The 16,796-nt window shown below is 37.3% G+C and overlaps 1 protein-coding gene across 9 annotated transcripts in view; it reads right to left on the bottom strand.

The window, feature by feature from the left end:
* CTNNA3 (catenin alpha 3) overlaps positions 1-16,796 on the bottom strand; it is a 1,750,900-nt gene that overhangs the window by 1,631,435 nt on the left and 102,669 nt on the right. For all 9 annotated transcript variants that reach the window (XM_028481840.2, XM_028481834.2, XM_028481839.2 and 6 more), the window contains one exon: positions 10,428-10,620. In XM_028481840.2, coding sequence (XP_028337641.1) covers positions 10,428-10,620 — 193 coding nt within the window. The remainder of the gene's footprint in view (positions 1-10,427; positions 10,621-16,796) is intronic.

Consider the following 16,796-nt stretch of genomic DNA (forward strand, 5'->3'; position numbering starts at 1 on the left):
CGCAAGAGGGAAGATATATGGGAACATATGTATATGTATAACTGATTCACTTTGTTATAAAGCAGAAACTAACACACCATTGTAAAACAATTATACTCCAATAAAGATGTTAAAAAAAAGAAATAGATGGGGAAATATTTTAGCAGTGGCAGGATTCCAACAAATTTGGAAGTCCGCTCCCATCTGACATACATAAACACGAAGGCCACAGTACATGTTTCCAACGGCTGTCTCTGGTAGGCATAAACTGCCAAGACTACTGATGTTAGACTACACGTTCCAGCTCCAGAAAATTTAAACCAAAGTATCAGTATATGGGGATTTGATAGGTGCTGTGCTCCACCTGTGTAGGCACCTTGGTTTGTATGGCAGTATACAAAAGAATTGAATTGTAACCTTTCTCTGAAGACTCTTGAAATCTCAAATTTATTATCCCTTTATACATTAAGGAACCCATACTTTTATATCTAAAAATGTGTGATTTTTACTAAGAATCTAAAAATGTGTAATTATTAAGATAAAGCAGTTAATGTTTACATGAGAAAACTAAATATTATTTTTAAATGTTCTAAGGAAAAAGACTGATTTAACTGACAAATCTTTAAGACTTTTGCTAAACCCAGATGATTAGTTATCTTTTTTTAAACAGCAAAACTAATAATATCTTTATTAATTATCTCTAGAATTTATTATGAAAGACAGTTCATGATGTTAACAAAACTTCAAAGTCTAGTTATCCCAGCTGCCACAATAGACCATATATCACTATACTTATCTTTCTACATATTAGAAAAAGTAGCATCTTTAGAATTAGAGACCTGAGAACAGCACATATTCCTAAATGTTTATAAATAGAAAGTATGTATAATCTCTGTTAAAACAATTCTTTGTTCTTCGCCATTTTGTGTATTAACAGCAAATGCTATATACTGTGTCACATCACTTTTGTAAAATTTGTTTCTAACGTAAGCCAAATAAAGTACCATAACATAAGCCAAATAAAGTACCATAATCTTACCATTATAAGGATCCCAAAGAAACAGGCCACGTGTGTTTGCATGTCTCAAGTGTTTCCCTCTTTTAAAATTACTTTCCAGGGCTTCCCTGGTGGCGCAGTGGTTGCGCGTCCGCCTGCCGATGCAGGGGAACCGGGTTCGCGCCCCGGTCTGGGAGGATCCCACATGCCGCGGAGCGGCTGGGCCCGTGAGCCATGGCCGCTGAGCCTGCACGTCCGGAGCCTGTGCTCCGCAACGGGAGAGGCCACAACGGAGGGAGGCCCGCATACCACAAAAAAAAAAAAAAAAATTACTATCCAAAGTTTCATTTCACAGGTAATACCTCAAGAAGTGCCAATCTTAAAAAGACAACTGCATTTCTACACACCCACAACACCAGAAATATAACTGATTTGAGTCCAGAAACATACCCATATGTAAATGGAACTTTGGCATTTGACTAAAGTGACATACCAAAACTGTTTTTCAAAATAGTTGTACCAATTTACATTCCCATAAGCAATGTATAAAAGATACTATTGCTTCAAAGTCTTTGTAACACGTTAGACTTTTAAATTTTTGCCATTTGAATTGTATAAAATGGTATCTCATTTGCATGTCCCTGATCATTAACGAGGTTGAACATCTCTGTTTTTTTTTTTTTTGTTTTTTTTTTTTGCGGTACGCGGGCCTCTCACTGTTGTGGCCTCTCCCATTGCGGATCACAGGCTCCGGACGCGCAGGCTCAGCAGCCATGGATCACGGGCCCAGCCGCTCCGCGGCATGTGGGATCTCCCCGGACCGGGGCACGAACCCATGTCCCCTGCATCGGCAGGCAGACTCTCAACCACTGCGCCACCAGGGAAGCCCATCTCTGTATTTTTGTTGGTGCTTATTCTTCTGTAAAAACCTTTGCATGCCCATTTTTTCTTTTGCTTTTCTTATTGACTTATGAGAGTTCTTTATGTGTTCTTGTTATTAATCCCTTGTTGTGTTTATGCCAATATCTTTTCTAAGAGTGTCTTTTCATTTTCTTTAAAAAAAAAAACTACAAATAGAACTACCATACGACCCCGCAATCCCACTACTGGGCATATACCCTGAGAAAACCATAATTCAAAAAGAGTCATGTACCAAAATGTTCATTGCAGCTCTATTTACAATAGCCAGGACATGGAAGCAACCTAAGTGTCCATCAACAGAGGAATGGATAAAGAAGATGTGGCACATATATACAATGGAATATTACTCAGCCATAAAAAGAAATGAAACTGAGTTATTTGTAATGAGGTGGATAGACCTGGAGTCTGTCATACAGAGTGAAGTAAGTCAGAAGGAGAAAAACAAATACCGTATGCTAACACATATATATGGAATCTAAGAAAAAAAAATGTCATGAAGAGATTAGTGGTAGGACAGGAATAAAACACAGACCTACTAGAGCATGGACTTGAGGACATGGGGAGGGGGAAGGGTAAGCTGTGACGAAGTGAGAGAGTGGCAGGGACATATATGCACTACCAAATGTAAATTAGATAGCTAGTGGGAAGCTGCCGCATAGCACAGGGAGATCACCTCTGTGCTTTGTGACCACGAGAGGGGTGGGATAGGAAGGGTGGGAGGGAGGGAGACGCAAGAGGGAAGAGATATGGGAACATATGTATATGTATAACTGATTCACTTTGTTGTAAAGGAGAAACTAACACACTATTGTAAAACAGTTATACTCCAATAAAGATGTTTTAAAAAAAAATTTTTTTTGATGTAAGAAAGTTCTTAATTTTGGTATAATAAAATGTCAGTCTTTTCTTTATAGTTTTTTGTTTCATGTTTAATAAATCCTGTTGAACATCCAAAGCCTTAAAAATATTCACCCTTATTTTTCACTGAGTTTTTAATTTTTAGATCCTAAATCCACCTGAAGTTGACTTTTTTGTATACGATTATAAGAAACCAAATGGCAGAGACTGAACAAGAGAGAAGCCAAAAAAATGGCAGCTGAGAGAATGAGATGTTAAGCAAAGAATTTTTCCCTCCTTCAGGAAGTCAGAGAGATAAAATTGGAGTTCTGAGACTGCCTAAGATGAAATGTCCTGTTAAATATCCTATGCTTTCCATTGAGACCTCTGAGATGCTACATCCAAGAGTAAGGGCTAGCTAGAAATAGAATAATCTTTAAAAATTAATTCTAAAATTTTCATCCACAATGCCCAGCATTTGATCAAACACTATCCAAGACACCAGGAGACAAAATCAGTTACGTTAAAAACCAAAAGGAAAAAACAGACAATGTAAACAAACCTACAGGAGAGCCACATAGTGGACATGTCAGATACAGAAATTAACTGTAATGGAGATGTTCAAGAAAAGTAATGGCAAGACAAAATTTCACCAGGGAGCTAGAATTTGGAAATAAATTAAAGAAAACTATTTCCAGGGCTTCCCTCGTGGCGCAGTGGTTGAGAGTCCGCCTGCCGATGTAGGGGACATGGGTTCGTGCCCTGGTCCAGGAGGATCCCACATGCCATGGAGCGGTTGGGCCCGTGAGCCATGGCCGCTGAGCCTGCGCGTCCAGAGCCTGTGCTCCGCAACGGGAGAGGCCACAACAGTGAGAGGCCCGCGTACTGCAAAAAAAAAAAAAGAAAACTATTTCTATTTTCACAGATATAAAAACTATTTTTAAAAAACAAATGAAAATTAAAGAAATAAAAATGCACAATAACTAAAGTGAAAAATTCACTAGATGGACTTAAAAATAGACTAGAGAAGTAAGGAAAAAAGCATCATGAATTTGAAGATAGTTTTAAAATTAAAATGTTTTAAAGTACCATTTACAATATCATTAAAAAAATGAATTACATGTTTTTGAATCAGAAGACTCATTACTATTAAAATGTCAGTTCAGCACAAATTGATCTATAGATCCAATTTAATCCCAGTCGAAATCCCAGCAGGCTTTTCTGTAGAAATTGAGAAGTTGATTCCAAAATTTTATGGAAATGCAAGGGACCTAGAATAGCCAAATCAAAATAATTTTTATTTCAGTACTTACTATGATATACAGTAACCAAGACAATGTGTTATTGCTATAAGGATATGTGAATCAATGGAACAGAAGAGAGTTCCAAAGGAGACTCACACAGATGGTCAACTGATTTTCAGCAAAGGTGCAAAAGTGATTCAATTGAGAAAGAGTAGGGTTGTGAGTGTTTTTTTCAATAAATGGTACTGGAACCATGAAACTTCCATATGCATCTATATGATATTGGATTAATTTTATTCCCATATAAAAAAAAGCGAATCATGACCCCTAATTCACACCACTCATAAAAATTTATTTCCAGGTGGATTGTAAAGGTAAAACAATAAAGCCTCTAGATGACAATACAAGAGGATATCTTCCTCACTTCGTAACAGGCAAAATTTTTTACAAAACAGAAAATCAAAAATGCTTAAATTAAAGAAAGGGAGAAGATTTTTTAATATCTACAACTAAAAAAAGACTCATAACAAAAACAAATTAAAACTACAATGGGTCTCCCAAGGCAATAGAAATAAAAGCAAAAATAAACAAATGGGACCTAATCAAACTCGTAAGCTTTTGCACAGCAAAGGAAACCATCAACAAAGCGAAAAGACAACCTACAGACTGGGAGAAAATATTTGCAAACAATGCAATCGACAAGGGATTAATTTCCAAAATATACAAACAGCTCACACAACTCAACAAAAAAACAAACAACCAAATCAAAAAATGGGCAGAAGACCTAAACAGACATTCTCGAAAGAAACATACAGATGGCCAATAGGCACATAAAAAGATGCTCAGCATCGCTAATTATTAAAGAAATGCAAATCAAAACTACAATGAGGTATCACTTCACACAGGTCAGAATGGCCATCATTTAAAAGTCTACAAATAACAAATGCTGGGGTTTCCCTGGTGGCACAGTGGTTAAGAATCCGTCTGCCAATGCAGGAGACAAAGGTTCGAGCCCTGGTCCGGGAAGATCCCATATGCCGCAGAGCAACTAAGCCCATGTGCCACAACTACTGAGCCTGCACTCTAGAGCCCGTGAGCCACAACTACTGAACCTGTGTGCTACAACTACTGAAGCCCACGCACCTAGAGCCTGTGCTCCACAACAAGAAGCCACCTCAATGAGAAGCCTGCACACCACAACAAAGAGTAGCCCCCACTCGCCGCAACTAGAGAAAGACCGTGTGAAGCAATGAAGACCCAACGCAGCCAAAAATAAATATAAATAAATAAATACATTTATTTTTAAAAAATAAATAACAAATGCTGGAGAGGGTGTAGAGAAAAGGGAACCCTCCTACACTGTTGGTGGGAATGTAACTTGGCACAGCCACTCTGGAAAAAAGTACGGAGATTTCTTAAAAAAACTAAAAATAGAGTTGCCAGGTGATCCAGCAATCCCACTCCTGGGCATACATCCAGAAAAAACTCTAATTCAAAAAGATACATGCACCCCTGGTACTTTTCTGGTGGTCCAGTGGCTAAGACTCAGCTCTCCCAATGTAGGGGGGCCTGGGTTCGATCCCTGGTCAGGGAACTAGATCCTGCATGCCACATCTAAAAGATCCCGCATGCCGCAATGAAGACCCGGCGCAGCCAAATAAATAAATAAATAAATGTTTTTTTTAAAAAAGATACATGCACCCCAATGTTCATAGCAACACTATTTACAATAGGCAAGACATGAAAACAACCTAACTGTCCATCAACAGGTGAATGAATAAAGAAGAGGTAGTATATATATACAATAGAATACTGCTCAGCCATAAAAAAGAATGAAATAATGCCATTTGCAGCAATATAGATGGACCTAGAGATTATCATACTAAGTGAAATGTCAGAAAGAGAAAGACAAATACCATATGATATCACTTATATAGGGAATGTAAAATATGATACAAAGGAACTTATTTACAAAACAGAAACAGACTCACAGATATAGAAAACAAACTTATGGTTACCAAAGGAGAAAGAGGGTGGGGGAGGGATAAATTAGGAGTTTGGGATTAGCAGATACACACTACTATATCTAAAACAGATAAACAACAAGGTCCTACTATATAGCACAGGGAAGTATATTCAGTATCCTGTAATAAACCATAATGGAAAAGAATATGAAAAGAATATATATGTATAACTGAATCACTTTGCTGTACACCAGAAACTAACACAACACTGCAAATCAACTATACTTCAATTAAAAAATAAAATAAAGAAAAAAAAACTACAATGGGATACCACCACATGCACTTTAAATTAAAACACTGACACTTGTTAACACCAAGTGAGCAAGAATATAGAACCACTGGAATTCTTATACCTTACTGATGAGAGTGTCAATTGGAAAATCCACTCTGGAAAATTGCTTGGTGCCATCTATTAAAGCTGAGTGTATACCTTATGACGCAGCAATTTATTTCCTAGGTATAAACCCAACAGGAATGTCTACATTCATGCACCAAAAGTAATGCATACATAATAGCAATGTATATTAAAGGCAAAAACTGGAAACAACTCAAATATCCATCAACAGTAGAGTGGATAAATAATTATGACCTATTCATCAATGAAAACAAATGAACTACTATATGGTAAGACACACTGAGCAAAAGAAGCCAGGCTCAATAGACGACATACTGTATGATCCCACTTACACAAAGTTCAAAAAGAGGGGAAAAAAAACTAACTTATGTAATAACCAGGATAATGGTACTTGTGAGGTGAGGGAGTAGTAAGTGGCACAGCGGGTGCTTCTAGGGTTCTAGTAATGTTCTATTTCTTGATCTAGGTAGAGGTTACATTAGCGTATTCACAATGAAAATGTATTGAGTTGTTCATGATAATATATGGACTTTTTGTATATATGTCATTCTCAATAAACCACTAAAAAACCATACATATTGTATAAGCAATTGTGTGACTTAGAAGCAGTGTCTGCTGTAGGGGAGCAGAGGCTACACAAAGGTAGTAAATATGCTATAGGCAAAATATATAATCTAGACATTATAAACAATTCTTAGCTAATTCCTAGGTAACTGTAATGTGAATATGCTAAAACTATTTAAATAAATACCAGATTTAATACTTAACCATTGTATAAGACCATGAGTTACCATATATAATCACTACGTGGACCACGTTTTCTGGATCTTGACAGTTTCACCTTTCCTTTCACCATTCCCCCACCCCCAATACTATCCATACCTATCTTCCACAAGCATATTCTTTAGGTAACCAAATGCCCATTTTATTTATCACTTGACTCTCTAAAGCCACTAAAGGCAGTAAAACAGAATAAAAGAGAATCCTATAATAAGGCTATATAAATTACACTATGTTTTTATTAGAAAAAAATTTCTAAATTACTCTCAAAATTCTTCTTATTGAAAATAAGTCAATATATATAGAGAGATAAAAATATCCTCTACTTCCAATATTTTTCACTTTTTCAAATGCATTAAACTTATTTGCTCTTTACTAGTCCTTCACATTATACCACTAGACAAAGTCCTTAAAAAAAAAAAGAAAAGAAAAAAAAAGAATGAAAGCAGGAAAATTTTAAAATATGTTTCTAGTATCATACAGAATTGCTTGGATCAGAACTCATTCTCCTGATACTTCAACTCCACCACTGAGCTAAAATTCCTTCCAAGTTTTAGAGAACAGTGCTCTTACTGTCACCATCTCTGCTATCCATAGGATAAGCATTGGCCATTCCCCAAATTCCAGAACCACTTGCCATTTCACTGCTTTCTTCCTACACTCTAGTGGCAGTAGTTCAATTTGGCAGTTTGTCAAAAAGATTCAGAGTATAAAGCACTTGGTGATCTTTAACCAAATGTATTTGTTGTGTATACAGCATATGCCATATATATGTATTTCACACATTATAACAGAACATAGTGAAGGACACACTGCATAATCCTAGAATCCAAAGACTTCTCTTTGAGAAATTTTCCTTAAAATAATTTACTTTTATTGAGCTAAAAGTGTTGATTACTTTATTTAAAACAAGCAAATACCATTTCTTGACAATTATTATAATTATTGTTCCCTTCTAAGAAAGACCAATGGCTTACAAATTTATTGCCACGTGACTTGTGGAAACTATATTATCAAATAGATCACATTTTCTGAGAGAAGCAGTACCAAATAGGGTTCATACTCCTTCCAAAGACTTAGCAAAGGAAACATGAGAGATAATTTTTCATAAAAGCAAAGATAAAACTATTATAAATGTTTATAATATAAAATGATAAAATGATGCTTAGATTCTTTTTTTATTTAATAAACATTTATCAGGTGTCTGTTATATGTCAGGCATTGCTAATCAAATAGACTTGGTGCTTGCCACCTTGAAGAAATTGAGTCTAGGGACTTCCCTGGCTGTCCAGTGGTTAAGGCTCTGCGCTTCCACTGCAGAGGGCATGGGTTCAATCCCTATTAGGGGAACAAAGATCCCACATGCCACGTGGTGTGGCCAAAAAAAAATGCAAGAAATTGAGTCTACATTTATTGAACAAATAATCAATGTCTGGTGTGTGGGGTGGTAAGTGCTATGAAAGAGAGATGCCTAGTCTGTCAGGACATAGAAGAAGGGCATCTATATCAGCATCAAGGTGTCAGTAAACACTTCCTGTGAAAGATGACCTGGGCTGAGTTTTGCTACGTAAGAATTGGCTGAGTGAAAAGGGCAATCCAGGTGAAGTGAATCGCTGGTAACAGGCACAGAAGCATAAAGCAACATGTACCATTCAAGATGCTATGAGTCCTTACTTGGAAGAAAGTTTCAGAGGGGAACAGAATCAGGAAATGAGAAGGGAGAGAATAGTAGAAGCCAAATCATGGAATGTTGTGGTAGCTAGGTTTAAAAGTTTGAACTTTATCCAGAAAAGAAAGTCCCCTAATCCTTCAAAGGTTACTAAAATGATTTTAAGCAGGGAAGTAAAATGAGTATATTTTCATTTTTAAAAAACATGTTTGGCTTTGCTATAGGACAAGGCTAAGGCAGTAATCCAGAATTCAGAAGGCAACATTAGGAATGGAGATGAGAGAACAGATCTGAGAAACAAAAGGAGATAGAATTTGTTGAACTTGGAGGCTAATTGGAAGAGAGGGTAGAATAAAAACGAAGAGTCTAACTGACTTGGTAACTAAGTGGATGATGGTACCAAAGCAGAGAAGACAGGAGAAAGAGTGGGTCTGAGGTGGTTGGGAGCAGGGAGGAATGATGAATTATTTCAAATTATCTTAGGCATTATGTTTTCTATATATTGTCCAAAGAATCCCTTTAATATATAACTATAGCAAAAAACTCCCCTGTATTTGACTTAAAGTTTATTGTGGCTAGTATATTCATTTTAATTATTTAATTAGCAAAAATTTCTTGATTTTCTTAACGTTATGTCTGGGATGGGGAGAGGAAAATATTTGAACACCCCGTAGTCTCTTTTACAAAGCTGAACAGGAAAATTTGCTTCCTTATCCTCTCAAAATAGTTCCTAGCAGCAAGCTGATGTATACAATCATTCCATTACCTAAATAATATTGTGCAGTTCTTTATAAAATAGCCTTCAAATGAGACATTCATTATAATAAAACAGTTCAAGATATCAAAAGGTGAAATATACACTTTTATTATGTAATATTTGTGTGTGTGTGGTTTTTTTTTTTTGGAGTGTAGTTGATTTACAATGTTGTGTTAGTTTCAGGTGAACAGCAAAGTGATTCAGTTATACATATGCATATATTCATTCTTTTTTAGATTCTTTTCTTATATAGGTTATCACAGAATATTGAAGAGTTCCCTATGCTATACAGTAGGTCTTTGTTGGTTATCTATCTTACACATAGTAGTGTGTGTATGTTCATCCCAAGCTCCTGATTTATCCCTCCCCACTGCATTTCCCCTCATTATGTAATGCTAACATAGCAGCAACATGAGTTATACATAGTTTATGCAAAACAATGTTTATGTTTAGGAAATCTAAACCTCCAGAATAATGAAAAATAAAAAATGTACCTCTGAGGTGGCCAGGTCTGAAATTTCCATCTCCAACTGTTTACAAGGAACTTTATACTTTGTTTATGTATGGGAAAATATGTCTTCAGCATCATTAGTCACTTCTCATTTTATGACAAAAATTGTACATTTCTCTTTGTTTATTATGGATAAACTATGGCATGAGGGGAACTGAACAACTAAAGGAAGAACCAGGAGGGGGGTCTGAGTCTTGAAGCTGCCTAATGAGTCACTCTGCCTCCAACAGCTAGCTCCTCAGAGCTCTACAAAAGACTAACTAAATTCAAGTCAACTAAAACACAATACTCAAATCTAATTCGGTAACTAACATCAGGAGCGGTTTGCTCCTGAGCAGGACCAGAGTACTCACTTTCTTTGCGAACTTCCTCAAGTGCCCCAGTAAGCTCTTCCTTTAAAACTGTGGCTTCTTCAGCAATCTTCTCTCCCTTGTCTAATAAATTCCAAGTTGCTTCCTCCACAGAAGCTAGAAGGACTCTGGCTCTTTTTGAACGTCCTTTTTTCCTGTTGGAAGGATTCTGGGGACAATTTACAAGTGTAGTAACCTAAAATTGGAAAAAATACAAGTCACTCATTAGACAAATTGTGAGAGGAACACAGCCCTGGGATATCATAGCCCAGAACAAAAGGAAGTATTTCTTAATAACATGATTCATTCCCAACACTACTGGTACATTCCCAAAAGTCAGGTCAAGGCACCAAGAGCAGTATTACCAGCTACCACAGAGTTCCTAACTAAAGACAGGAAGGAAGGGAGGGATGGGGGTAGTGAGGAGGGGAGGGAGGAAGGAGGGATAGAGATTGAATCTCATCAAGTTTTACTATTGGACCAATGCAAAATACACAATACTCAATATACACATATATATTATTTGATATATATATAGCAAATGATTATTTATATCACTTTGTAGCCAGCAATCTATATTAAGAGGGAGGCAAAAATAATTATAATTAAGTCAATAAGCATTAATATATGTAGGTTAAGAATAGAGATTACTAATGTTGGGGCGAGGGGTGCAGAACCACTCTGAAACATGTAAAACAGTGGTTACTTCAGAAGGACAAAACCCAAATCCTTACTATGATCTACATTCTGGCCCTTTGTAAACTCTTTTACCTGTCTCCCACACTCCCCCCAAATCAGTTGGCCTCTCAAGCAATCAGGTCCTCCTCAAAGTGCCCTATCAAGAGGCTTTCCCTGACCACCCCAATCCCCACCCTCTCCCACTCTGTCCCCTCACTACCCATTATAATTCTTCAGAACATTTATAGAGCCTGACATTTTTATTTGTTCATATATGTTTATTGCATCCTTCTAATACTAAAATGTAAACTCCATGAAAACAGGAAATGTGGTTTGTTCTCCCTCACTCAGAACAATCACAAAGTAGTTGTTCAATAAATATTTCTTATATTAATGGCTTAATGAAGGGTAGTTGAACAGAGGGACGTTTTAATATCTATATTTTGAATTGCCTGAATATGTTAATAATGAACATGTATTACTTTTGTAAATTTGTTTAAAATAAGAATAAACTCATGGGACTTCCCTGGTGGTACAGTCGTTAAGAATCCGCCTGCCAATGCAAGGGACATGGGTTCAAGCCCTGGTCTGGGAAGATCCCACATACCACAGAGCACCTAAGCCTGTGCGCCACAACTACTGAGCCTGCACTCTAGAGCCCACGGGCCAAAACTACTGAGTCTGCGTGCCACAATTACTGAGTCCATGCGCGTAAAGTCCGTGCTCTGCAACAAGAGAAGCCACTGCAATGAGAAGCCCGCGCACCGCAAAGAAGAGTAGCCCGCACTTGCCACAACTAGAGAAAGCCCACTCACAGCAATGAAGATCCAACACAGGCAAAAATAAATAAATAAATAAAATTTTATTTAAAAAAAAAAGAATACACTCATGATAAGAGCACTGTTTGGAGACAGAAGTTAAGCACTTATATTTGGAAACAAAACCTTATACATAATTACATTGTGAAAAATATCCATTTCCTAATTAAACCTTGAATTCCAATAAAAAATATTTGGTTAACATTTTCACAAGCAAACCTGGAAGATCCCTATTGCAGAGGAAGAAAGAAAAAAAAAAAGTTTATCCAGTATTTAAAATAGAAAACCTGAAACTCTTATTGAAAGCTAGGCTGGTGCATGTCATCAAATAGCCGAGGCTTTTAACAAATATGCACCACATCTTTGACAACATACTATACATAATCCTTCCTGCTCTGCAGTCCCTGGCGATTTTGCTTGTTTATTTATTTATTTATTTTTATTTTTATTTTTTTTTTTTTTTTTTTTTTTTTTTTTGCGGTACGGGGGCCTCTCGCTGTTGTGGCCTCTCCCGTTGTGGAGCACAGGCTCCGGACGCACAGGCTCAGCGGCCATGGCTCACGGGCCCAGCCGCTCTGCGGCATGTGGGATCTTCCCGGACCAAGGCACGAACCCGTGTCCCCTGCATCGGCAGGCGGATTCTCAACCACTGCGCCACCAGGGAAGCCCTTGCTTGTTTATTATTAATGGAGCATTAAGTATTTGTTTATTTGGTTATCTGGATCCAGTTCTTAGCCAGGAACTGAGAAAGAACTTACAAGCTCTGGGGGAAATATGTGGATGAAAATTGTTTTTGTCTGCTCTGCTATTCCCTTCCCCTGTCCAAAAGACCCTCTCCTTTATCCTAATTTGCTTTATTCCCATATTCACAACCCAGACTGGAGTTCCTTGTGGCAAGCCTTTATTTCCTTTCTTGGAAAATGAGAATAACCATATTATCCTATAAGATTATATGAAGTTTAAATAATATAAAGTGTTTTTTAAGATGCATAACATGACACAAATATTGGATGCCATTTAATGTGTGTTTTCTAGTCCATTCCCCATGGAATACTTGTCAAAGATGTTCTCTCTGGGTCTACCCATATCTTGCTCTTAGGGTCCCCTGTGCTAAATGTGATGAAGTCAATTAACAAAGCACATTCTATGTGCTTTACAAGCAGTCAAGTAGGGCCATGTGTCTTTATCGTGCATTATGTAAAGATGATAATAAGTCTGATTTATTACATGGGTTTTCACATATTCCAAAAGACAGATATCTCACTATTATCAATCTAATTTATATATCGAGTTAAAAGATACTTGCCCAGATTAAGATAAATTATAGCACCTTGTTTAAAACATTTGTCTAAAATGAACAGTAAGTATCATTGTCTAAAATGTTCCTTCAGAATTTATTTTAAGTGCCACAATTCATGACGCTTCCCACTGAACATTCCTCTATTATTGTTTAGATCCTCCAAGCACCAAATGTTTTCCATAGAATAGCCTGAGCTTTGAAATTAAAATGAGCATTCCAGAAATGCTTCATTCCTTATAATAAATGCCAGAGAAGTAAGAAATGTGAAAAGAACACTGTATAAGAACATTGTGCTTCCATCAAAAAAAAATGCAATTGCAACTTGTTCAAGTTTAACCTGTCTTCTTTTTAAATACCCCAACATACAATAGTTATTTAATACTGATTAAACTAAAGTCATGATGCTTTCAATGATTCATTTTATTTCAGAATGTAAATATGGCTTGGTAAGCCTGTAAGGAAAAAAAAGAAAGCTAAAACTTTTTTTTACCCCAAATCACCTATGGGGATCTAACCGACTCCCATAGGTGACTGTGACTCCTGAAAGTAGATGATTCTCACCAAGAGTTGGAGGGTGCATATGTTATTTGAAAAAGTCTCCTATCTCTTCAAGGAATACCAGCAAACAGTAAAATTAGCCCCGAAGTTATTTTGTAAAGTAATTTATATTTCTTTTTTCAATACAAAATCAGTTACATTTTTACAAAGAACACAAAAACTTTAGTTGGAATTTACAGCAAAGATTATTCTAATGTAGGCTCCAAGCCCACATCTTTCTTTTATCACTGTGCACAACTGATTCCTTTCCCTCTTTATCAGATCTTAGGAGGTCCCTCTAATATGGATAATCTTTGACTTCAGGTGTGCATCTCTTAAAGAACTTGGGTTTATTCACTTTTCTTCAGTCTATAAATTTGTATTAGGCTTCATCATAGATACAGAATGAGCTCCCCCCTGAAGTAGTCCTAAATTAGAGACTTTGAGTAATATAAAAAGAAGAAATTCCCTACTTTATTCATTCTGCACATGTATAATTCCATAAAAAATTTATGGAAAACCATGTTTCCATAAAAAACATGTACTTTAATGGTATGTAATATTTATATATTGAAATTTAGAGTACCAAAAAATAAAAGGGTTTTCTAATCTTTCCTAATTCAAGTGTGCTTCCCTAGTTCCTCCAAACATACTGAAAATTAAGTTGTCCAAAAGACCCTTCTTCAAGTCATTGATAATTTCAACTGTTCCTTATTTCCTACAAAAGCAACTTTCACTGTGTTAACAAAAGTACTGGGAAAGACTGAAGTGTTGAGAACCCAGAAAATACATATCCTTCGATTAACATTCAGCACTCCCCCAAAACCAAATACAATTTTCTTTTATTTCCTTTTAAGGCAATAAACATTTATTGAGCACATATTATGTTCAAAACAATATCCTAGCCATTTAGAAAATAAAGATAAGGAAGCTTCAGTATGCTGATATGAAAAGTACACAACTAGCTGCAATATAAAAGGCAGAATAACTGTTTAAACTTATAAGTAAAAAGAAAGTGTGAAGAGATGATAAACATTCACAAGGATTAAGTAGGGCTTCCAAAAAGAGCCATTAAAGACAGATAGTTTTCTGGCATGAGAGATAGAGGGGAAGGCGAGCCAGGTAAAGGGGACCATGTACAAAGGGGAAGAGATGGAAATTATTTTTGTCTGAGAGTAGCAGATAGTCAAGTTTGGCAGACTACGGGTTAAAAACAGGAAACTGGGTCACAAATAAGGCTAGGAAGTAGGTGGTAGCTTAAATACAAAAAGTGTTGAAAGTCAAGGAAAGAGTTAATATTCAATTTAATAGGCAATAGACACTTCACACAGCATACCCAAACTGGAAACCTTCTTCCACCAACCTGCCTTTCTTCCATCTGTTTCTTACCTCAGGCACTGACACCTCTAGCCTAAGGCAGAAACCCAGAGGTCATCTGGGCTACTCCCTCTCTCTCATCCTCCTCTCCAGGTTCTTTATATTGTCTCTTTAAAAGCTCTGTTGCTGGGGAACCTTCAAGATGGTGGAGGAATAAGACGTGGAGATCACCTTCCTCCCCACAAATACATCCACATGTGGAACAACTCCTATAGAACACCTACTGAACGCTGGCAGAAGACCTCAGACTTCCCAAAAGGCAGGGAACAGATGCCTTCAGGCACCCTACATGCAGAGGCAGGGCCAAATCCAAAGCTGAACCCCAGGAGCTGTGCGAACAAAGAAGAGAAAGGGAAATTTATCCCACCAGCCTCAGAAGCAGCAGATTAAATCTCCACAATCAACTTGATGTAGCTTGCATGTCTGGAATACCTGAATAGACAAGGAATCATCCCAAAATTGAGGCGGTGGACTTTGGGAGCAACTGTAGACTTGGGGTTTGCTTTCTGCATCTAATTTGTTTTTGGTTTTATCTTTATCTACGTTTAGTATTTAGAGCTTACTATCATTGGTAGATTTGTTTATTGATTTGGTTGCCCTTTTCCTTTTTTTTTTTTTTTTTTTTGTGGTGTGCGGGCCTCCCTCTGCTGTGGCCTCTCCCGTTGCGGAGGACAGGCTCCGGACACGCAGGCCCAGCGGCCATGGCTCACGGGCCCAGCCGCTCCGCAGCATGTGGGACCCTCCCAGACCGGGGCGCGAACCCAGTTCCCCTGCATCGGCAGGCGGACGCGCAACCGCTGCGCCACCAGGGAAGCCCTCCTTTTTTTTATATAAATTTTTTTTTACTTTTTCTCTTTTTGTGAGTATCTATGGGTATGCTTCTTTCTGTGATTTTGTCTGTATAGCTTTGCTTTTACAATTTGTCCTGGGTTCTGTCCGTTTATTGTTTTTTTGCTTGTTTTTTTTTAGTGTAGTTTTTAGCGCTTGTTATCGTTGGTGGATTTGTTCATCAGTTTGGTTGCTCTCTTCTTTTTTCCTTTCTTTTTTTATGACTTTAATTTTTTAATTTTCATAATTTTTTTATTTTAATAACTTTATTTTGTATTATTATTTGTTTCTTGCTTTCTTTTTCTTCTTCCTTTTCTTCTGAACCATGTAGTTGACAGGGTCTTGGTGCTCCATCCTGCTGTCAGGCCTGAGCCTCTGAGGTGGGAGAGCCAAGTTCAGGACATTGGTCCAGCAGAGACCTCCCGGCCCCACATAATATCAAACAGCGAAAGCTCTCCCAGAGATCTCCATCTCAACGCTAAGACCCAGCACCACTCAATGACCAGCAAGCTACAGCGCTGCACACCCTATGTGAAACAACTAGCAACACAGTAACACAACCCCAACCATTAGCAGAGAGGCTGCCTAAAATCATAACAAGGTCACAGACATCTAAAACACAACACCACATGCGGTGCTACCCAAAAGAAAGACAAGATCCAGCTTCACCCACCAGAACACAAGCCCCAGTGGCCATAGAGGATAAATCCAAGGAGAAACAAGCTAAAACACATTCTAATCAAACTATCAAAAATTAAACACAAAGAAAAAATATTAAAAGCAGCAAAGGAAAAGCAACAAATAACATACAAGGGAATCCCCATAAGGTTAACA

This window comes from Physeter macrocephalus, chromosome 20 (genome assembly GCF_002837175.3).
Source record: "Physeter macrocephalus isolate SW-GA chromosome 20, ASM283717v5, whole genome shotgun sequence".
Taxonomy (NCBI): Eukaryota; Metazoa; Chordata; class Mammalia; order Artiodactyla; family Physeteridae; genus Physeter; species Physeter macrocephalus.